The sequence below is a fragment of the Apteryx mantelli genome, chromosome 12 (genome assembly GCF_036417845.1).
Source record: "Apteryx mantelli isolate bAptMan1 chromosome 12, bAptMan1.hap1, whole genome shotgun sequence".
Taxonomy (NCBI): Eukaryota; Metazoa; Chordata; class Aves; order Apterygiformes; family Apterygidae; genus Apteryx; species Apteryx mantelli.
In genome coordinates, this window is record NC_089989.1 from 8,215,079 (window position 1) to 8,237,554 (window position 22,476).

The 22,476-nt window shown below is 37.8% G+C and overlaps 1 protein-coding gene across 8 annotated transcripts in view; it reads left to right on the top strand.

The window, feature by feature from the left end:
* IQSEC1 (IQ motif and Sec7 domain ArfGEF 1) overlaps nucleotides 1–22,476 on the top strand; it is a 379,636-nt gene that overhangs the window by 336,370 nt on the left and 20,790 nt on the right. For all 8 annotated transcript variants that reach the window (XM_067303830.1, XM_067303829.1, XM_067303823.1 and 5 more), the window contains 6 exons: nucleotides 11,420–11,581; nucleotides 14,038–14,160; nucleotides 14,929–15,095; nucleotides 18,336–18,475; nucleotides 20,181–20,210; nucleotides 22,263–22,388. In XM_067303830.1, the coding sequence (XP_067159931.1) occupies nucleotides 11,420–11,581; nucleotides 14,038–14,160; nucleotides 14,929–15,095; nucleotides 18,336–18,475; nucleotides 20,181–20,210; nucleotides 22,263–22,388 (748 nt within the window). The remainder of the gene's footprint in view (nucleotides 1–11,419; nucleotides 11,582–14,037; nucleotides 14,161–14,928; nucleotides 15,096–18,335; nucleotides 18,476–20,180; nucleotides 20,211–22,262; nucleotides 22,389–22,476) is intronic.

Sequence of the window (22,476 nt, forward strand, 5' to 3'; positions counted from 1 at the left end):
CGCAGTGATTATTCAGCGGGGGACATACATGCGTACACCCATTCTTTATTAATAAAGTGTTCTCAGCACAACTTGGGCAGCACTGGAGTGCTTTGAGAATATATGGCGACTATGCCCAGTATTGTAAAATATGGGAGATAAAAGTTTGTTTCTCAGATTCATTTGTTAATCTGGCAGGGACTGGGATCATGTGTAGTATCTCCCTTGGGATACGAAACATTGGAAGACACTGGTAGTGTCCTCTCATCTGTCAGTATTCATGTGGTGGTTTAATTTTTTTCCATCTCAGCCAATCTTATTAGTGTTGTTGCTCTTGCAAATTTCTGATGTTGTCCATGAAAACAGGCTGTAAAGTATTGCTTATGTACCACTTTCACTGTACCTTTGTGCTTTTTGTTATGCTGTTGCATAATTTTGTTGAGGAGGGGTTTTTTTTGTGGTATTTTGAAGGTTTTACAGCCTAATGTTGCATGTAAGTCTTGGAGGTAAATGAGTGTAACACTGCAGCACAGTACTAGAATGGAGGCTAGGCTATACAGTAAATATTTTTACAGTATAACAGCTCTTAAGTTTCCCAGATGCCTTTTCCCCTTTTTGTTCTCTTTTATTTCTGGAATAGGTAGTGACATATGGAAAACTGTTCCCTGCATGTCTCCTGTCCATTACAGCTTATCTGTTTTGAAGTGTTTTCTGTAGCTTCCTTAATAACAAGCTGTTATCAGAGTTCCCACTCTTTCAAAGTTCTCTCAAAGGATTTCTTGACAGGGCTAGAAAGGTATGGGGATGTATTTGTGCTATGCAATGATGCATCATCTTTTGACCTCTAAGCCTTGAAAACCTTACCTTCTTCATTTTTTGTGTGATGGGGGTGATTTTTTTTTTAAGTTTAAAAATCTTTAGTGATATGACTTGGATATTAATCCAGGTACAGACTTCTTAAAACATGCCTAGAGTTGCTGGAATATTAAGTATTTCTTTATTTTGCTAAGCAGATAGAAGAGGAATTTGTCTTTTGCTAAGTGCAGGTGGGATTATACCAAATAGAATCTTGTGAATTACAACTCTTGGAGAAATTCTTGCTGGAAATTTGACAGATAATGTCATATTTGTGAGAAGGCATGTTTGTCATCAGCTTTTCCATAGACCTTTAACTGTTCAATATATGTATATAGTTTCCATCGTTTACATTTAGATATAGGTTGAAGGTTACATTCAGAAAGTACTGTGAGACTTTTGTCCATTTGAAATCCTTAAAAGTTGCCATATGATATTAAAAAAAATTGTTTTACAAATAGCTACTAGCTTAAATACTGTAATAAACCTACTAATCTGATGTTCCTCCATTTACACTTGTTACATGCCTCATGAATTTCACTTGATTGAGATGCTGAGCATGCTTTCAGTATGAGCTTTTAGTCAGCTCTCATGTCATCCATTCAGCATTGTAATGTTTGGTCTGAAAACACATATTTTTAGACAGTCCCCCTTAGAATTTTAAGTTGAAAGCTTATTGGAAAAAATTTCTAATGGTCTTAGACTTTGTAAGAGTGTATCAGGTAGGAGGGAGAAGGTGTAAATCAAACTGTTTTCTTTACCTTTGAACATTTCTCTTTTTTTTTGTGTTGTCAGTTGACTTCTGCTATCTTTGCAAGTCATGTTTCTTGTGTGATTTTTTTGGAAGGATCCTATAGAAAAAGGAGAGGGAAGGAAAGACAGGAGGCTTGTTCAGGATTTCATAACAGAGAGCTGTTTGCTATCCCTGAAATTTTCAGCATATGCTGAAGGGGACTTTACTGTTGTTACAACATCTGGACTGCAGATTGTTCAGCCACAGACAGTTCCAACAAAAATTAAAATCAAAGCGCTCCATGTAGTTTGTCCTCTAACACGCAGAGGAGTTAAGTAAGAAGAGAAGAATGTTTCTAGTATGACTCTCATTATTTCTAAAAACGTTTAGCCCTAAGTGTGAGAACACCCGGAGAAGAAAAGCTGTGGCTTTTGTTCTGTGCATGTTTTGTGTTTTTCTCCCTGCGGACCATTTCCTTTTTGTCCCCCTTTTTCCAAACTGGGTGCCTTGTTTAGCATCCATAATGTCCTGCCCAAAAAACAGCTGAAATCTATAACTGTGAGAATTCAGCCAATACTATATTTAAGTGCTGGTTTCAAGTATGGGCATAAGGATTCCCTTTGCTGTCATTAAAAGGGAGTATAAACTCTACCAAATGCTGAAGGCAAATCTAGCCTTTGGAAGGCGGCTGTGTGAGCAGCACTAGCTGTGTGCGAGCGTCCCTGGAACGGCGCGAGCGGCATTACCTCATCGGCCGCCGCCAGCTCCGCCTGCCCTTAGACATTCGGGGCACGCGGCTGCCGCCCGCTGCTGCGTGCCGGGAATGGGTAACGGGTCGCTTCGGCAGTGCCCGCATGCCTGCTCAGGGCAGAGCCCGTTATTAGAAAATAACCGTCTGAATGAGGGGATTTGGCTTGGGCGGCTGAGTAGCTGATATGACTCTGGAAGCCAGAATTTTAATTCATTTGTTTTCTCCCTTTAAATCTCAAGTGACCAGATCTTGAGAATGAAAAATGTGGCCAGCTGCCTTTGCAGGCATGCTGAGAGCAGTGTGAATAGCAAGTTGGGAAGGCTCCATAGAGACCTTTGGAAGCAGATTTAAGGGAAAGAGAAGACAGCACCACCTCTTATCTCCTTTTTAATAATAATCAGCTGTCTACTGAACTGCAGTATGGAGGGTCTATAGATGAAAAATGTGAAGATCTTTGATTTTTTGCATTGCCAGTTTGGGATCCCTTTTGAAGTAAACACGATTGTCAGTATTTTCTGATTTGCAGTCAGCAGGGTTTCAGAAACCGAAGCTCAAATGTTTCTGTTGTGTGTAACTAGGGGTGAGGGTGTGGAAAGAGAATTTAGGGCAGGGACACTGGAAACACTAAGACAGGGTCTGTTTCTCAACTTCAAGGCCATAGTCATCTTAGTTGCTCATTTCTGACTACAGTTGGGTAAACATGAAAGCAGTACTCCATCCTAGCAGGTGCTGCTGAGAGAGCCTGCGGGTTTCTCATGTGCTCTTGTCTCCAAGTGAAGTGTATTTAGTTCTGCTGGATGCTACAAACTTTCCTCTACTGTTTGAGAAATGCAGAGTTGCAATGGGATCAGAGGAGGATGAGAAAATCCTAGTAGAGTGTTTTAGTCCATTTATTTCAGTAAAATATTTCCTTCCTTCTTGTAGGGAGGGAAGAGGAGGCAAAATAGCTCAATCTTTCCACCACTGAGAGAGGAAATAACAAAGAGCTACAAAAATTACTACAGCATGATGACTCGGGTTGTTCTTGCTAGCCCGGACGTGTACAGCTACTGCCTTGCCAATTGCTTAGGGTGTACCTTGTGAGTCTCCTAATGGCACTGACTGCTTTGGTCCTCCAGGCTGATGCTTCTCTTACAGAAGAATTGTATTTCTGGAGTAGTTTTAAACTCTATTTATCCCCTTTTATTGGAATAACCCGGAGTTAGTCTGCTTGGACCCTGTAGCTACATCCTACACTCTAAACAGTTTTGTAATCCGATTCAGGTGATAATTTTCGGACAGGCCTAAACATTCAGCAGCGGTCATATTGTTTAATATATAATTTTGTAGCGCTTTATCATCTAAAATAAACTACTTGATCACATGGAAAGTAATAGTAGAACTGTTTAGGTAGGTTGTTTATCCAATTTTCTGAAAAAAGATGTCTGCAGAGGTTCCTCTCTTTATCTCCCTCCCACACCAAATAACAGTGGGCACTGAGATCACTTCCTAGTAAATACTTGTTTTAGTGACATGAGTATAAATGAGCTTTCACCAAATAGACATTACGCTAGGTAATTTGCTGCAATTGAAAGCAAGTTGTGACCTTCACACCTGTGGTGGTGCTGTTCTGTTTGTTTTGCATGAATGTAGGCAAGTTACGGAGAAGATGAATATTTAATAATTTAGTGGGGAGAAACCTTTCCCAGTAACCTGGTTACAATGGCCCTGGCCCTGGTTGGGCCTCCTGCCCAAATATTGTGGACAACTGTCTCCCTGATTCAGGAGATGCAGAGAAGCTATGAGAAATGTGCAGTTTGTTTGCTTATTTTCCTGACCAAGGGACCCATTTTAGTTACCAGAAGATGCAATTTATACCTACTTCTTCTTTCTCTTCAGTAAACAATTCTGTAACGTTAGGAAGACACAGAACAGATTTTTCCAGACAGTTTTTCTACTTTTTCAGTCCCCTTTTTGCCTTGCTGTGTTGTTGAATGAACTCTGACAAGCTGTTTTGGCACCGGTTTGATTAGCCTTTTAAGGATGTTGGGTCTTTTTCTTCTTTCACAGAAGGTTTAAAATAGGCTTAGCGATTCTCTTAGCTTCATTGCTGCCGCAGTAGGGTGTTCGGCAAAAGTAAAGTACAACCATGGAAACAAAATTTAGCTCCCTGCCAAGATTAGAAGAGTATTCAGGTCATCTTATTGCCACCTCGAATATATATATTAAAAAAAAACAACCCAAAAACCTGACCTCTTAAATCGTACTAAGAGAAGTTTTAGATTCTTGCTATTAAAAAGGTGTCCCTGAAGCAAGATTTTACTAGATTTCAGTGTCGAACTAATGCTTTGTTTTGTGAGAATTGTAAATATTTTCAAGATGGGGTCTCTAATATCAAAGGTGAGGGAGATTTATTTTCCTGTGGAGAGAGGGCTGGCGTTGTAGCTGTGTTGGTTTCCGCAACCCCAACATGAAAAGATTTCCCTGGCAGCAGCGTGTTTACGAACTGTTTCTGTTTGCAGTGCTGACAGCCTCTAAGCAAAATCTGTAGCTCTGTTTTTTGCTTGTTTTCAGGTTCTCTCCACTTAAAAGTCCTTTCAGAGTAGTGTGTGTGTGCCTAAATGTAGAGGAGAAACTAAAAAGCATAGATATGCCATTCAGGGGTACTGAATTTCTTCCTAAATGCTTCACCAAGCTTCTAACTTTGACTCAGGCTAGCTTTATCCCCACTGACTCAAATGACTCTAAGAACAGTATGTTTATGGTTGCTTACATTGTGTGAATGAACCCCTATTTTACCTCCATGGCTACTTTTGGCATTGCTGGATGTTGGAAATGTAGACTTGGGCAAGCTGCTTTCTGTGCTCACTTGTTTATTAATGCTGCCGTTTTACAGCTCGGTTATTGTTTGAACATCTAAAAGGAAACACAAAGATTTAAAGTGGTTTTGGATGCGTGTAAGCTTTACCTGTTTAGCAAGTCAGAAATTGGGAAGGTTTTGCCCACCTTTGTCGTGTGGTTTTGCTGTGTGGTGCTCTTGGAGGCAGTGCAGGCTGTTCTCGCTGTTGGCCATTGCAGAGGTGCCTCAGCCCCACTGTGGCTTCAGTAGTGCAGCTGATTTAACAGCTACCTGGGGAGCTTGTCTGGATTTAAAAAACAAAACAAACACAAAAAAACCCAACAAATAAGAAAACAACCAAAACCACTTTTTCTCTTAGTTCAACTTGTCAGGAAGTCCTAAATCAGCAACGGGAATGAGGGAAGAGACATCTGTGAATGCAGGCACTGCCATTGAAGTGCTGACCAAACTACGGTTTAATTTCTTTTGCAGTAAGATTGACCCTACCATTAAGTCTGGCAGATAACAGTAAAAGCTAAGTTCCTGCTGATCTCTTTCTTACCAGCTACCAAATTCACTTATCAAATTCACTGCAATGTTTTGGCAAAAGATTCCTACAATTTGAAAGATAACAATTTGAATATTCAGATAACACAAAGCTATATTTCCCATGTGCGACTAACTTGGAATCTGGTGTTACTTTATATCCAGCAGCAGCATATGGTGACTTTCTACACATGCCTTGTTTTTTGGCTGGAGCAGTAGCTGTGTGCGTGTGCCTGCTCCTGACTCTGCCTTTCCGGCCTGCCTGACATCTTTCCATGCCCTGCTCTACACTAGTGTTTCACAAACACTGGCTGGTGTCAAGAGCATCTCTGAAAACAGAATTCAAGCAGAAGAAACATCCAGCCAGTGACTGGAGTTGCATGATTTTGAGAGTCCATATTTAGTAATTCATGGAACTCTAGGGCTTTTTTTTTTTTTTTTAATCACTGGCAAATAAGATTTTCTGCAGCAGCTAGTTGGTGATTTTCATTGTGGATTGATGATTTGTGGGCCAAATTCTCTTCTGGTTTAAATCAGTGTGATGCCGTGTATCCTGAGATGGCCGTTGGTTCCTCAAACCAGGTAAAAGCGACTTGAGACAAATGGTGATGCATTCAGCGTTATAGATGTCAGGATCACTTCACTCCTTACTAATTCGTTCATGACAATGAACACATTAGGAATGTGATGTTTGCTGTATAAAGATACTTGTGGGTTTTAGTCTACTAAAAAAATACCTTCTTTTTTCACCTTTTGTAAATAAGTGACATTTCTCTTGAGAATGTACAGACTTCGGTGTTCCCTATTTATTGTTCTTTTCTTCTCTCCTACTTCCTGTACTCCCCAAAGGAAAGTTCATTTTTTAGAAGAGCCTAGTACATCAGTTACATTAGCTAAAGTCCTAAATATACTGACCTTTTTGTGGCTTTTCAAGGTTCAATTTGCCTGCCACCTAAAAAAAAAAAAAAAAAAAAAAAAAAGCAACAACTCTTCTAGCTGTCAGCTTCACAAGCTATAAATGCTCCCCCAACAAACAGCTGCTCTATTGAGATCTACACAAATGTCAGCAAGTTATGTGACCTTCCACTGAATTTATACGTGCAGAATACATGCAGAACTTGCTGAGTAAATAAGCCACTTCCTTCTAGCTAGTATTACACCTTTTGAATTTTCTAGATATTCCTGTGTAAACGATTTTTAGGGAGTAAAGGAAACAAATGATATGCAGGAATTTACTATTTTCTTGGGGTTCGGGGGCTACTTTTTTTTTTTAATTGTTATCTTTGCGTGTAATTCCGTTGTAGTGTTCATTCCTGTAATTTGCTTCCTTTTAAAGTTTTCAGTTTTCAAAAATTGCTGCAGGATCTAATATCTGTTCAGAAAGACACAAAAATAAACTTTTTATTGGATATGAGCAGTACTATCTAAGAAGTATACTTATTAAATTGTACTGTTTTGATCAGTTATTTTGAAATTTGCATGACTTTCTCCACCTATGTGTTTCTCACTTAAATGTTGCTTTAAGCCATCCTAAAGGTCTTTTAAAATCAGTTTCAGGCAAATTCCTTAGCCCTTTTTGCAGCATCTGAAAAATCTCTTATTTAAATATCTTTTCCACTTCTTTTTATGTCTGTCTGATTTTTTTTCTTCTTCCTTCCAGTAGATGCTTTTTGATACTTCTTTTTTTTTCTGAGATGGGAGGTATTTTTAGCTTCATTTTCGAAGTGACTGCATTGTAGCAGTCCTGTAAATACAGAAAGTCCTATAAATATGTATATTATCAGATATGCAAGATGCTAGCTTTAGAATGATGTATTTTAATATTAGCTAATTAGAATCTGAAAATGAGTATTCTGCTTATGCAGGTTCCACTGTTGCTTTTTATAGCCGCCTCATATTTGCTGTTATCGGTAGGTGTAATTAACAAGCCGTCACTGGGAATTTGCCTAATCACAAGAGACTAAGCTGCAGGTACAAAACAACCTACTCTCAGATCTGAGTAGGCAGAAGTGAGGATGACCTCTGTCCTTTCTGTCATCCCATTTCATGTCAAGTGCATGACTCTGTCATGTCCCCCCACCCCATCCTACCCTTCTTTTGGAAAATTAAGGTTTGGTGAAGAAGAAAGTGTGTCCAACTAAAACCAGCTGCTTTTGCCAGCACCAGAATCCCCACTTGCCTGTGTTGTCTTTTGAAACCTGCCCTCCTAGAAACCCTGTCAGCTACATGGTATTTTTTGCCTTTCATTGAGAAGTAGCAAATTATTTTCTGGTAGTTTACTTATAACCAACACCACAACCTATTTGCCCTTTCAGTACATCTAGGAGACAATTTCTTCATGCTTACCAATATTTGAAGTTTACAGATATTGGGGGGGCTGACTTAAATTTCCATGGAGTTGCTTAGTTCTTTGATTACTCTGAAATCCCAAAGAAGGATAATATTTCTTATGTTAAAGGAGAGGGAGGGCATCCTTATATGCATTTTTCTCTTAAACTGTTGTTAACTTGACGTTTTAAGTAAGATTCCATTAGACGTTCAGCGGCTCAGAATGCTCTTATAAATTCACATGGCTCTACTAAATACTTCTTCTGTCGCATAAGATAATGTCGATCCATAGAGGGGTGAGAACCCAAAACAGCAATAAAATCCCCTGAATCTCCCTAGCTCGCAAGCTGATACAAGGAGATTGTTCTCCCAAGAAGCTGTTTGAAAAAAATTTAGTTCATATTAAATTTAAATATCTGGTTAAAAATATTGAATGACTTTGAGGTTTCAGATCATCAAAACTACAAGTGTGAAGATGATTGCATTGGCAAATTAGAGACTACCAAACCAGAGACCAAAATTAGCATTTATGAACGAAATGGGAAGCTAAGGAGGTACCCACTGGATAAGAAATTTTCTCTTCCTTTGATACCTAATACCTAGCTGTAGTCACAGAAACTTGCTTAGAACTTCATTTATGAAAACCCCTGTGTAACCTTTAATCTTCAGAATTCTCCTGTGAACCAGATAGTATTTGTTTTGGTAATAGGAAAACCAAAAAACTTATAGACTGTGACTTGCTAAACCAGTGAAACCCTAACAACTTCAGACTGGTACGAGCTGCTTCTGGCTGCTTTTCCTTTATGCTGTCCTTTAGACTGTGCTGCACTGTAGACTATCATTACTGGGGGTGAGGTGCCAAAAGACCACATGAAGCCCTAGGCTCTGTCATTAAGAGCAATTACCCTGCAATTGCTTGCTCTAAGAAGTCCTTTATCCCTGTTACAGCAGTGACTATCAGAACCTCCCAAGAAAGATGCAAGTAATATTAAAGAAAGTTTCAGTTCTCATCTCAAGAAGTAGTGGGAATTCTGTAGATAAGCCCTTTAATTCTTGGGTTCGGTATTTTTAGCAAAGGCTTGTTATTAGATGTGAGTCGTATTCTCTAGGTTTAGTGTTCAGAGTTAGTTTTTGGTGAACAGATTTTGAAATAATAGAATGCCATTTTATTGAGCTTTATTTGACAAATGCAGTGGAAGAGGACAGGAATTAGTAAGAAATTAAGTTTGCCTGATTAGCTTCTCTATTGTGGTTTGTTGCTCTGATGACGTTTATGGTACTGCTGCCACAGCTTGATTTACCAGATAGCGAAATGGAAGTCTCCATTCTTACGGTTTAGAGCTTGAGGTATTGCTTTCGTGTTACTACAGTTCGAGTTTTCAGGTATTTCTTTGCTATTACAACTTCTCTAACAAATAGGGCTACTTCCAAATGATCCTAGACTGCATAACCTCATGCTGTTTCACTTAACCATGAAGAAAGAATGGAAGGGAAAAGAGCCTTTGGCTTCCAGTAGCTCAATGGATTTTTAAGTCTGTTTTGGAGACTTACCTAGTCTCATATGAAGCTAATTTGAATAAAGGGATTTCATATTGCTGAACCAGAAGCAGAGTTTCTTTTGTGAAAAATCATACCCTCCGACTTGTGTAAAACAATACAACTCCATAGGAACTGGCCCTGCATAAGTCCTCTGTCCCCTTCATGATGATGTTAAATGTTCAGACTTTGGGGGTGGAATGGGTAAGAATTAAAGCTGTGGTGTAGTATAATAAATAATGATTCAGCATTCTCTGTTTCAAGTAAAGGTGATCTTTGGAGCAAGTTGGGCTTTTTGATAGTGGTCTTTGGTTTCTCTCTTGATGGCTGCTTGAAGGAAACTCTCCTGGGTTTGCATCACTCAGAATTTTGTGGGCAAGTTTAGTTTACTAGCAAGGGGGGGAAAAGTATTCCTGTTTTTGTTTGGTATCAATTTAAATTCAGAAATATGAAGAATTCTGAAATCCAAATAAAAAAGCATTTGAATATAGCACTTAAGACTTTTAAGAAAAAGAGTAGTTTTTGAGTAAGGAGGAGATTGTTTTACAAGGTTGTACTTAGAAAGTAACTTTGTATGTGTCATTTTATTTCAGATGAAAAGAGTTACAAAGCCTGATAAGAGATTGAGACTTGAGAACTCCATTAAATTATATAAATTCCTCTGATCTATCTAACACTTTATGGGTATTAAGTGTGTAATAGTGTAATGTAAATGAGTATGAGAACTGAGTGGTGAAGTAATTAGTAATGTTATTTTCAATTTAAAAAATCCAGAGGAAGGGTTATGATTGTATGATCAAACTTGTATAAAAACAGTAAGGTCACCTTGTCCTTTGAAAAGGATTTTGCTTGCCTAAAGAAAGGAGATTTCTTTCAGCTCATGCAGCATGCTACGAACCATTTGTTTTTACAGGTGGACTCTAGTATAATTTCTTACAAAATAAAGATGGTGATGGAATTACTGGCTCTGTAAATATAGTTAAAAGAAATTTTGGATATCTGTTGTGTCACACTGGTCAAAAATACAGTGTACAACACATGCTGTGAGATGATTTTTATATGTCATTTTAAAATATAAGCAGCACTTGACATTTTAAACAGTAGATTTTATTGCCAAAAACCACACACACACACACCGCCCCAAATATACACTGCTTAGTATGTTCAGTGAGTAGCTTGCTTTTTTAGGAGATTGGAAAATGGTTACAGCTAACTCTGGAGGTGATATATAAAGAGATGTAAATACGCCAGAAAATAGGAAGGTGCTTGTCTGAGTGCTAAACCTGGGGCAAGGGGTGTGGTAAGGGACAAGGAAAAAATTTAAATTAAGATGGGAGCTCCCCTGTGTAATTGCTTCTTTTCACATGACTTATTTTAAGGTTTCTTTTCTTGTTTTCTGTGTTCTCAACTTTCAAGTTACACCACTTTCGATATTTCTTTGTTCAATAAGTTTAAGTTTTGAAAGGTGGGGAGGTGGGGAGGGATCTTTCTGTTTCGGGTTTGCAGGCGGAGGGTGTTTCTGGAAGGTACATGTCTTCCAGCCGCGGGGCCCTTTAGTAGCTCCTGTCGGGCCTGGCTTCTGCATTGCCCAGTGCTTTGACTTTCGTGCCTGAAGCTGCTTACATACTTCGGAAGGGTTATGAGGCAGGGAAAGGTGTAAAAACGCATCAAGGTCTGGTTCAAAGCTGGTATGCTATTAAAAGAGAACAGTATGCTCTACAGTATGGTTACATTGATCTTAAAACTATACTAGCCCAGCTTCTGAGTCAGTCAAATGGGATTTGCAAAATTGTTGTCGAGTTGCAAGGAAAAAACAGATGTCTTTAGGTCCAGTGGAAGAAATAAATGGTTTTACATTTTTATTTCTCCTCAGAAAACCTGAAAAAGGAGTCCAGTACCTAATTGAGCGAGGTTTTGTGCCAGACACTCCGGTTGGTGTTGCCCACTTTCTCCTGCAAAGGAAAGGTCTCAGCAGACAGATGATTGGAGAATTTTTGGGAAATCGGCAAAAGCAGTTCAACCGGGATGTATTAGAGTGAGTATTGTATGGGGGGAGGAGGCAAGCATATTTTAATATTCGAGTAAGATGTTTCATCAAGCTAATGTTGGTAATGTTCTCTGAATATTTTGTTCATAACTTGTGAATATTCTTCTAAAGGAGGGGAAAAACAGACTCTATGGGTTAACAAAGAAAACATATAAATATGTATTTATTTCTTCACTTTCCACCTAAGTTACTGTTTCTCTGATACTGGTCCAGCAGGATGCTTACAAGGATTTATTCTCTGCAGTCATATAAATTTACTCTAAATTTATGTTTTAATTTCACTGGGGTAGAGTATGTCTGTTATTTAGAAGCCTTTTTCCTTATACAAGCTCTGTAATAATTTACTTGAATTAAACAAAATAACATTATATGCAACATAAGACTTCATCAGTAACAACATAAAACTAATTATTACAGTTTCAGAATCATTTATTATTATTTTATTTAATTTAAATGGCTCAGATGTTAGATAAGCAGGGATTTCGGTGTGTAGAGGCATATGCCAACAAGGTCTATGCAAACTGTTCTTTTTCCAAAAGATTAGATAAACAAAAACTGGTTTTAAAAACAGAAATTTAAAGTAGCAAATTAGACTTTTAGCAGTTTGTTCATACATTTTTTAAACCTTACATACAAAGTAGACTGGAAAAAGAAGCTGCTTTATTTTAAGAGGATGTTCATTTAAACCACTGGTTCTTTTCAGGACTTCATCATTTCAGTTCTTTGCACTACACAGTTCTCTGTAAGAGTTCAGGAAAATGGTACAATTAAGGCAGTTGTAGGGAAGCTTCCTTGACCTGCTAAATGGTATGTTAGACTCTTCTTGCCTAAATTTTGTGGAGAAGTGGTAAGTAGGGGATAGGTCCTGGGAAGAAGTTCCAATTATCTGCCTGTCTAGAAGTGGTGAAGCCCAGCTGCCTCTTGCTCTTTTTTGTCTGGGAGACGTAGCTGTAATAGCCCAGATGTGGTCATTCAGCCAGAGTACATATTTACTCCGAATCTCCTGCAGTGGCTGAAGTCCATTTAATTATGTTCTCTTTGTCATTATGACCCTTGTTAGCAACATTAGTGTGCCTGCACTTACTACTTTCATGATTTCATTTGCTTTATAGATCTAGCCAAAGTATTGTTCCCATGTTTGGTCATTACATACCCACTAGAAAAGTTTTGTTTACTATTTTAAAATATTTAGAGAAAACTACTGGTTCCAGTTCAGAACATTAACCATGGCAGTGTATCTACCGTCTCTGTAGCTCATACAGGCGATTTGCTAGCTGACGTGTTTCTGGAGGTCTTTATTTGCACTAATTACTTCAGTTTTCAGTTTGACTCCAACTTGTCTGCACATGTGCTTTTACACCCTTTGAAGAAGGAAAGAGTTTTTGAGAGCGTTACAGAACTTCCAATAGATAGGAAGACTGCGAACATTATTGCAGAACTGACAGTATGTTTTCAGGTGTGGATTGGAAAGAGCATGAGAAATGCCACGCTTGCTTTTTCCTTGCACTTCTGCATAAAAGGAAAAATATGCAAAGTGAAGTGAATAAATTGCTTTAGAATTAATTTATGGTAGCTACAAAGTTACTAGAGGAAACTAGAACTACTCTAATTTATCATTGTATAGCTATATATTTAAGAAAAAGCTTTTAAAACTGGGCTGTGCTTTCTTTCTGTGGTTTCTGCATTACAGTGCTGTCGCTTGCAGTGATTCGTGTCTGGTTATTTAAAAACTAAAAGCCAAGTTTAAAAGAAAGGAAATTTATAAGCTTCTGGTTTTAAAGTAGTCTTTAAACAAAGTATTAGAATGACATAGTTCCCATCGTTGATTAAATTAGACCGGTTCGTGTTTAATTATTTGTCATCACAGAGCAAGAAAATAATTCTTTCTCCATAAATGTTAACTGAAGAACATGGCAATGATAGGGAGATGAGAATTATAATAATATTTAGAGTCCCAAAACAAGATGAATTTTTTTTTCTTCAGCATGTGAGCACATTCCTAGACAGAAAGTCATTTGGTGCAGGTTATTCTACTTTTTGCAGGCTGTTTGAGAGTTGGTATTTCAAGCAGCATAATTATTTATTACTATTACAAGCACTGAGTAGTAGTAATTGATTGGTTTGAAAGCACAAAACCAGTATTATTCATGACAATGATATGTCTCATGGGTCAGACATTTGTAATTCCAGCAGCTCTGCTGTTGAAAAATAAATATGGACCTGCTTACATGTATGCTTTTTTATTTATCTATTTTTTGCAATCCTTCCTTCATGGTTTGCCTGCAGTTATTGCAATTGCTGCTGTGCATTTCTAAAAATTCCATGAATTGGTATTCTGCTGCAAGGGGAGGAAAACTGAAGGATTTTTCTTATATCAAAATCTTCTCCTTAGTAGCCTGTTGTTAGAAATGAAAAGACCAAATGGCAATATGTTTTTATCCTAGCTGTGTTGTGGATGAGATGGACTTCTCAACAATGGAACTGGACGAAGCACTCAGGAAATTTCAGGCTCATATTCGTGTGCAAGGAGAAGCCCAGAAAGTAGAACGACTCATTGAAGCTTTTAGGTATGATGCTGAAATAATTTATTCAGTCACCAGAAACCTGCTATTGTCTAGCTGTCAAACTGGAGAACTGGGGGAGTTGAGTAGATCTACATTATTTCCCTGTTTATTTGCACTGTCCTTGTGAGCAACATACAGTTTTAAGTATAGCACGTCATCAGTGCTGCTTCTGCTAAATGGACAATAGCAAGTTTTGTTTGCTGGTGCTGTTCATATTTGTTGTTTGTATTAATGTAGCATAGTTTCTCAATTAAAAGTTCTTTCTGGCATTAATTGAAAAAAAGTATTTACATAAAATAGTTGACATACGTGAAAGTACAGAACTATTTACATTTATGTGTATTGTGTCAGCCTTTCATTAAGCTGTTCATTAAACAACAATAGTGGAATAAAGAGCATTAGCTTATTAATGCTAACACAAGTTACTTTATCCAGGGCAGGAGATGTAAATCAACTTGCAGCACCAGGCTAAAATCAATACTGTATTCTTACCTGGTGTCAGTAGGTATTACTCACTGATTAAAATGAAATACTGAAGTTACTATAGCTCAGGATCTATTCTAAGAAGTGAAATTTTGCATATAATAGAATGTGGAAGGCTTTTGTTTTCTAGGATTGGCTTAAGAAAATACATGAGCAGAAAACTAAATTTATGTATGGAGCACAAATAATAGCTTGCTCAGCCTCTGCATTGTAGCCATTGGTTTATTTGATGGTAGTAGGATAGTAGTTCATAGCTCTAACAGCCCTGCCTCTCTTTGCTTTTTACAGCCAGCGATACTGTATCTGCAATCCAGGTGTTGTGAGACAATTTAGAAATCCTGATACCATCTTCATTCTAGCCTTTGCAATCATACTGTTAAACACAGATATGTACAGCCCAAATGTAAAACCAGAACGCAAAATGAAGCTAGAAGATTTTGTCAAGAATCTAAGGGGTAAGCAAATATTAAGTGTGATGCTCATGAAAGCTTTTTTCTGTAATTGTCATTGGAGGGACACCATGTATTTTCTGGGAAAAGACAAATACAGGGAGCTGGATTCTGATTTCACTTGGCTTTTAAAAACACTGTAATTTTTACAGGTGTAGTTGTAATTTCTGGAAAAGTGAAGACAGAATTAAGCATATAGTACTTTTCATTTTTATCTTGTCTTTCTGGAGAGGCTCCACTGTCAGGTCCTTTTGTTCCCAGTTCTTACAGTGTAGCTGAAAAGTGACCATTACCTTGTATTCAGAACTCTTCAATGCCTCAGTTTCTTAGCTATAATTGAAATTTGCCAAATGACAACCTTCACAAAGTCAAAGGGCAGCTCGTAAAGACAGCAACTTTTATGCACACGAATGAAGGTGAAAAAATTCTGTTGCAATAAAGTTACTCTACCAAGAATGTGTGTGTGTGTTTATAGATGTGTACATCTTTCTGTATATAAAATCAGAGTCACTGAATGTTGTAGACTATTTGTGAGAGGAGGAGCGTGTTTTCTAGAGTGGACTACGTCAGTACACTACAGCATAAGCTTACTGATGAATTCTCATAGAGGTGCTGTCTTCATAGTTGATAGTTTTTGATTTTTCCATAGCAACCAATGTATTAAGAGGGATATCAGATCTCTAGTCTGAAAAAAATCACACAAGTAAGCGTTCTCAAATATTTTCCAGAATTTTATTCTAAAAGGAAACTTCTTTCCCTCCTTAGTTTCAAAAGCATAAATTTTTTATTTTTATTAAGCAGACATGTAGAGGGGACTGGTGAGCTTCTGTCTCCTTGTTTTTGTTAGAGAGTTACCAACCTAGGTAACAGCTTTCCATGTTCTCAGAGGTGCAGATCAATGACTGTGCTAGATGCTTGTATATAAGGTGTTGGCATAGAAAACTTTCACTCGCTAAGGCTGTATATATATATATTGAGGAACAGAAATCACTGTGCCATGAAGACGACCTTTGGAAATAAAATAAAGATTTAGATTCCCTGGAAAGAAAAAAAATCCTAACTCCAGAACCCTCCTGAAAGGTACTGGGGAATCCAGTAAATAAATTTTGCTTTGGTATCTTGGTTGGTATATCCTCTGATCAAGAAACCATTTGCCAGCCAGTGGCATGACTAAAACTGTAGTTAAATTGCCCAGCCTTTTCTCCAAATCTGTATCTCAGATCTTTCTGTACTGGTTCTTTTGGGGGAAAAAGAAAAATTTTTGTGAAGTACCAATTCAGCCAGTGCTCAGCTTCCCCTAACAGAAAATACTCACTATAGAGCTGAGGAGAAAGATGGTACATGAGCAAATACAATACCTCCTGCTGTTCCTGGGCGTTCAAGGACGAATGGATCAGACAGCGTTTACCTCTTATCATACAAGAATTCTCAGACACTGGAGAAGAAAAATGAGGCCAAAGTCCATTACCCCATCCCTCTTTTCCTTTAAGGTAGTCTGTGCCCACAGGGGAAAAAGCAGCTTTTATTATAGTTCCATTATCGTGTGTTTGTGCAAAGGCCAGGAAAATTGCCTGCTCAGTTGTTGCCATCCCCTTCTCCTCCTCTCCCTGCTTTTAGACACAAGGACAAGCGCAGCTTAGTGCATGGTGTTTCTCCTTAGGGTAAGGCTGGGTGTAGCAGCATGGTAGCAGAATAGGCCCACTGCTGCAGGCACCAGCACGTATTAATATATTGTTTAACAGCCATCTTCTCAGTGGTATCTAAAAGTGAGCTTAATATGTAAAAACCTATTGACACATCTCAGATGCAAGGCAGTTTATATTCGTGTGTGCATGTGATAATTTCATTTTAGTGCCAGTGAAAGCAGATACTTATGTTGTTCTGGAATTTCAGATCTTGAAAATGAAATTTCTGTTTGTTGATTTTATTTCCTTAAATCTGTGTAAGACGTCAGTGAGTGATCTGTTCTTAGTAGAAGTTTTAGCTTAGCAAAGTTTAAGTTAGTCTTGAGATTTTATCTTTAGGTCTGCAAAGAGATTTAAAAAATGGCCTGATGTTTTTCTCTTACGGTAATATTGCAGTCATATTCTTTCTGAACTCCAGCCTGAATGCCTACAATTCCTTATTGTTATAGGGATTATTCTAACAGACTGCCTTGCCTCTAACTTTAAATGACTGGATCTCAAAGGGTGGTTTGTCGCACATGTGCTGGTGTGCGGAGGCTGTTTTGCTTTGTTTTAGTTGCAAAGAAGCCACGTTTTATCACAGTACTTTTTGCATGAGCAGTTTTTTGGGTGACTAAAGATCATATTTTGGTTCCTGAGTGTGAGATAGAGAGATTGTTGCTCTAAAACCTATTAAAAAGTAAACATGCATCTCCTTGCCCCCAGGAAACCTGGTTTTAAGTCACTTACTGGAACTGGGCTTCCTTCCACAGCTGTTAAAAATTCAGGATCAAGACTCTCTGGCACTTGTTAGAATACTTCTATGCTGATAAAAATCACACAGTACTAAAAAATAACATTGTAACTGGGCTATTTTGTGAAAGTATTTTTTCAAAGTAAATTAGTTATTTTTGAAATCATACAGGAAGTACTGGTTAAATTAATTTTACCACATTATCCATAGGGTTCTCTTCTAGAAATGATTTTATGAGCAGAGTATTGAGTAATACTGGGGGAGGGAACAAAATGGAGCAAGTGTGCTGTTGCCTCCCCGTGCTGTACTGTTCTGAGGTCGGAGGGAGATCTTAATGTCTAAAGAGTTATTTAACTCATTTGAGCTTTGACACGAAAACAGAGGAAGTGTTTTAAAAAAAACTACATGGGAAATTACCCTTTTTATAGGTTAGCTTTAGATTAGAGTTGTGAAACAAAAATGAAATAACAAACCTTAGCCGGTAATTCCAATCAATGCCTTAGTGGCAAAGTATGGGAGTGGTAAGTGTGTGGGCAAAAATCAGTGCTCCGGTACTGAGTAAGGTAACTTCTGCCACTCAGGTAAGGCAGCCGCCGAGCCGCGCGGGAGATGTCAGCTTCCAGAGTACTGGCAGCTCGGAAACACAGCAGCATAAGCTGGCACGTCAGCAGTCCTGGGCAACGTTTGCTTTGCTGTTAGCAGAGTAAACAAAGATTGCCCTGTTCTTATCTTGTCCTTGCTGAGAAGCCTGTGCTGCGGAGAGCTGCTAGGGTTGTTAGTCGAATCATTGAAAGCCAGACTGGTAATAAAAACTGTTGGCTTCTGCAGGCGTGGATGATGGCGAAGATATCCCGCGAGAAATGCTGATTGGGATTTATGAGCGAATCCGCAAGCGGGAGCTGAAGACAAATGAGGATCATGTATCCCAAGTCCAGAAGGTTGAAAAACTCATAGTAGGAAAGAAACCAGTAAGTTCGCTTTGTCCTGACTGTCAGTTGCTAAGTAATAAAGAGCTGTAGGACAATGTACAGCGTAGAACAATACAAAAGTGTGTTGCTTAGAAGCATTAACTGGCCGGTAAATGGCAAAAAGTGGGAACAGTGTCAAAATAATAATTTTCTATAGAGTTTTTAATTTTGGAGCATTCACAGTGCAGATGAATCTGTTGTTGCAGTCTGGTATTCATGAGTGATGCGATCCTGAGTCTTAAATTTTTTTTAATAATTTTTCCAACATATTCTCCCTGTGAAGCTTTACAGTTTTGAAATTAGGCTCTGAAATGCCTGTATTTTAAGCATCTCTCATGTTTGTTTCAAGAGAATTGAAGTGTGTTGCTGTGAAGTGATGCTTTAGAAGATTGTATTTCAACATTTATGCTATCAATTATGGCTCCATAAGTTACAAGAGTAATAGAACTCTTATTCATATCAGTGTCTCTCACAGCCTTGCAGCTAGCTCTGTGTACCAGTGTTTAAAAGAGAGGAGACTGTGTAACTACAGAGTGTCATTTTGTCGGAGAACTTATCTGGAAATCAAGTCCCAGCAATTATAATGCTGGTTTTGAACGCTTTTTTAGACTTGAGCAGCTCACTTAAATTCTCTTCCTCACTTTCACCTTTTCTGTAATTTGGATATTTATTTTCCAAAGATACCTCTCATTTTGTTGTGGGAAACATCCTGAAATACTTCACTATATAAATTAATCACCAAAGTATCTGTTGGGAAATGAGAGAGAAGAGGAAGACACAGTGTTTTTACCTGTGTTTTAGGAGCTGAGTGACTAAGACACAGAGACATTAAGACCAACATTTTACATGCTAACAGTGGTGTCTAATGTTAAGAGTAACAGTGGATACTCAGCTTTCCTGAATTCAGCTCATAGAGTCACTTTCTGAAAATCTACATGTTTGTAGTCATAAAGGCAGCCCAGAACAAAGCCAAAGGAAGACTGACTTGCCTGTTCCTAAGTTTTCCATCAGTTTTTTTTTTTAGCAGCCCTTGGATTTTTTCTGCAGTAGAACTGATTTAAAAACAAAAAAAAACAAAACAAAATTGAGCAAGGATCTCTGGATTTTCCCTATGGATTCTCACCTGTGGGGAAGAGAAACAGGGGACCACCAAAACAAAACCCCAAAACTAATTTGTTTCAGTTTCCCAGTAATGGAAGCTTGAGGGAGTCTCCTAGAAGAAGCAGAGGAGAGAGAAAGCAGAATTTCTTAGACTAATAAAGTTTTTCATGTTTTTGAGAGGAGAAGGGAAAAATATTCTAAAGTTGACAGTCACTTATGCTTTCATCTGAACCTTATTTTCCATAATTGTTTGGAGGTTTAGCTTTATATATGGGTTTCTGTGGGAGATTATTTTTTCCTGCTGCCTGTTTTATTCAGGCATGTGGCAATCCAAATCCTAAAATTAATCTTGGCCTTGTAAATTTAATGGGATTAAGAAAAAAAGGCCCTTGATGAGCTCATAGGATCAAGTACTCTTCTATTGAGATACTTTGTAATTGTGTGAAAGAATTTAGGAAAGAGCCAACAGTGTTTATTGATAGATATATTTGTTTTTACTTTATAGGCATTTAGGCATAGTAAGACCATGACGTATTTACTTGCTATGATACAATACTGTGTTTCTCTGAAGTTTAACGAACTTGTATATGTCTTTCTACTGTAGATTGGATCTCTGCATCATGGACTTGGTTGTGTAGGTATTTTTCTCCTACTCATTCAAAGTTTATAGTCATTTTAACTGGCAGCATTTTCTTTAACTGGCAATAACATGTTCTATTACATTTTAGCTTTTTCAATAATTGGGCTTATTTCAAGCAAACTTCTTATTGCTATTGTAACAAAAATTACTCTCGTCTCCAAAATATAAAGATTTATACACATATTCAATAATATTCCTAGAGCTGATTCTTCTTATGCACTTTTCAACTTATTTTAGTTTCAGGATAACATTATTGCTAGTAGTTGAATAACAAAACAAAAAACCCCCCACAAAGTTCAAGGCAGAAGAGCGAATGTAGTACGCTGAAATCTGACCTTTTACAAATTTGATCTTCATTTTTTCTCAATTATAACTTTGCTGTGCATTAGTATCTTCACTCAGGACAATGTAGGGAATGTAGTTTAAACTTCTTTTGTTTTTTTCAGTCTCCTATTTGCTTTTGTTTGTGTAAACAATTAAAAACATGCAGAGCTAGCTTCATATTCCTAACTGAAGTATCTGTCACTGTTTCATGGATGCATACCAAGCAGTACCAATGGACTGTAAAAACAAACCGAAAGATGTAACCTCTGTAAAATACACTGGAAAGGAATCGTACCAGATCATCTCTTGTTAGGCTTTTGTTAGGGTTATGTTTCAAGTCAAGATCTCGCTCTAGTTGTTTGTAAGTTCATGGGCTCGGTGACTACACTTGGGTTTTGTTATCTTGCAGTAGCAAATCTCGGACAGCCATGTGCTAGGGCACTAGGTCTGGAGGTAGGGGAGCATGAGGAAATGCAACCTTTATTCTTATTCCTTTCTCGTGAGAGCACATGTAAGCTGTTCGGTTACCGGTGTAGTCAGCCTGCAAATGGAAACCTTTGATTTCTGCAGCATTCTTCACCACACTGGCTCCTTCAGAACATCCCTCTGATTTTTTCAAATACCTTCTGGCAAGTCCAGGGAGGGTGCGTAACTGAGCTAATGCCAACAGGCAACAGATAAAATGCTAATAGCATTTAATTCAATAGCAGAATTACCATTTGATTTGGGGGAAAAAAAAGAAATGTCACCAAATGACTTGATAACCAGTCAGTAACAGGTGTGTTTATCTTTGGAATAAAATACAGGGCAGATAGAGAACCCTAACTCTTTTCCACTCCTTTTTTTCCCTGCTTGTTTAGAGGAAGAGGAAATATTAATTGTCTTTGACCATTTTCCTTTGCCTTGTAAATCTCAGAATTTCTCCATGCAGAATCAGATATTATAGACAAATATAAGATATAAATTTAATACGTCTAGTTGCCAAAGAATATTCTCTACTGCACATTTTTAAAGTTCAAAGGACTCCTTTTAATATTGTTGACAAGACAACTTCATTTGCATTTGAAAGAAGTGAAGTCTTGGTAGGTTGAAAATAACTGTTTTTGTAAGTGAGTTCAGCAGACATTTCAAATAATAAAATGGAAAATTATTTTCAGTTTTCTTACCAGCATGAGAAAATAAGCTAGCCTGAAAATGCGTTTACTTTTTTCTGATGTCACCTTTTCCTTGGTATTGGGGAATGAACAAATTGAATTAATTCAGTGGCTGACAAAAAGTAATCTACAACGTCAGTGTATTCATCATCTCACAAAAGCTAAAGTCGCTTTGCATCCCTTGTTCAAATACAGATATGTAAAAATGCTCAGTAAAGCAAGCGTACTTTGCTTTGAGCTCCCACTTGCTTAAACTTAACTACTTTTGAGGTTTTATGGCTATGCAAACTAAGGTTTACTCCTATCGCTAGTAAAACTTCCATTGACATCCATATTCAGGATGGGAGCTCTTGGAAAATGTTTTATGTAAGGATATTATTGACATTGAATGTACTGCAAGTTTGTGGCATATAAATCTGTGTTCTTTTATTGGGCCTTTGATGAAAAGCAGTCTATTGGTCTTAGAGGTAAAGATATTTGAATTATTCAAAAAAAAGATTCTAGGCGTGAAAGGCCCTCTGTTGTCTAAACATTGCTATATTAACCATGAACTTCTGTATTATCATAGGTCCTCTCTCTGCCCCACCGGAGGCTCGTTTGCTACTGTAGGCTATTTGAAGTTCCAGATCCAAATAAACCTCAGAAGCTTGGATTGCACCAGAGAGAAATATTTTTATTTAATGATCTTCTTGTGGTATGTGCTTCCAGATTCAGTTTTTGTTTTTAAGGTTACCTTTACTAATGCAGATTCAGAGAAAGATCAAATGTGTTCCTTGTCATTT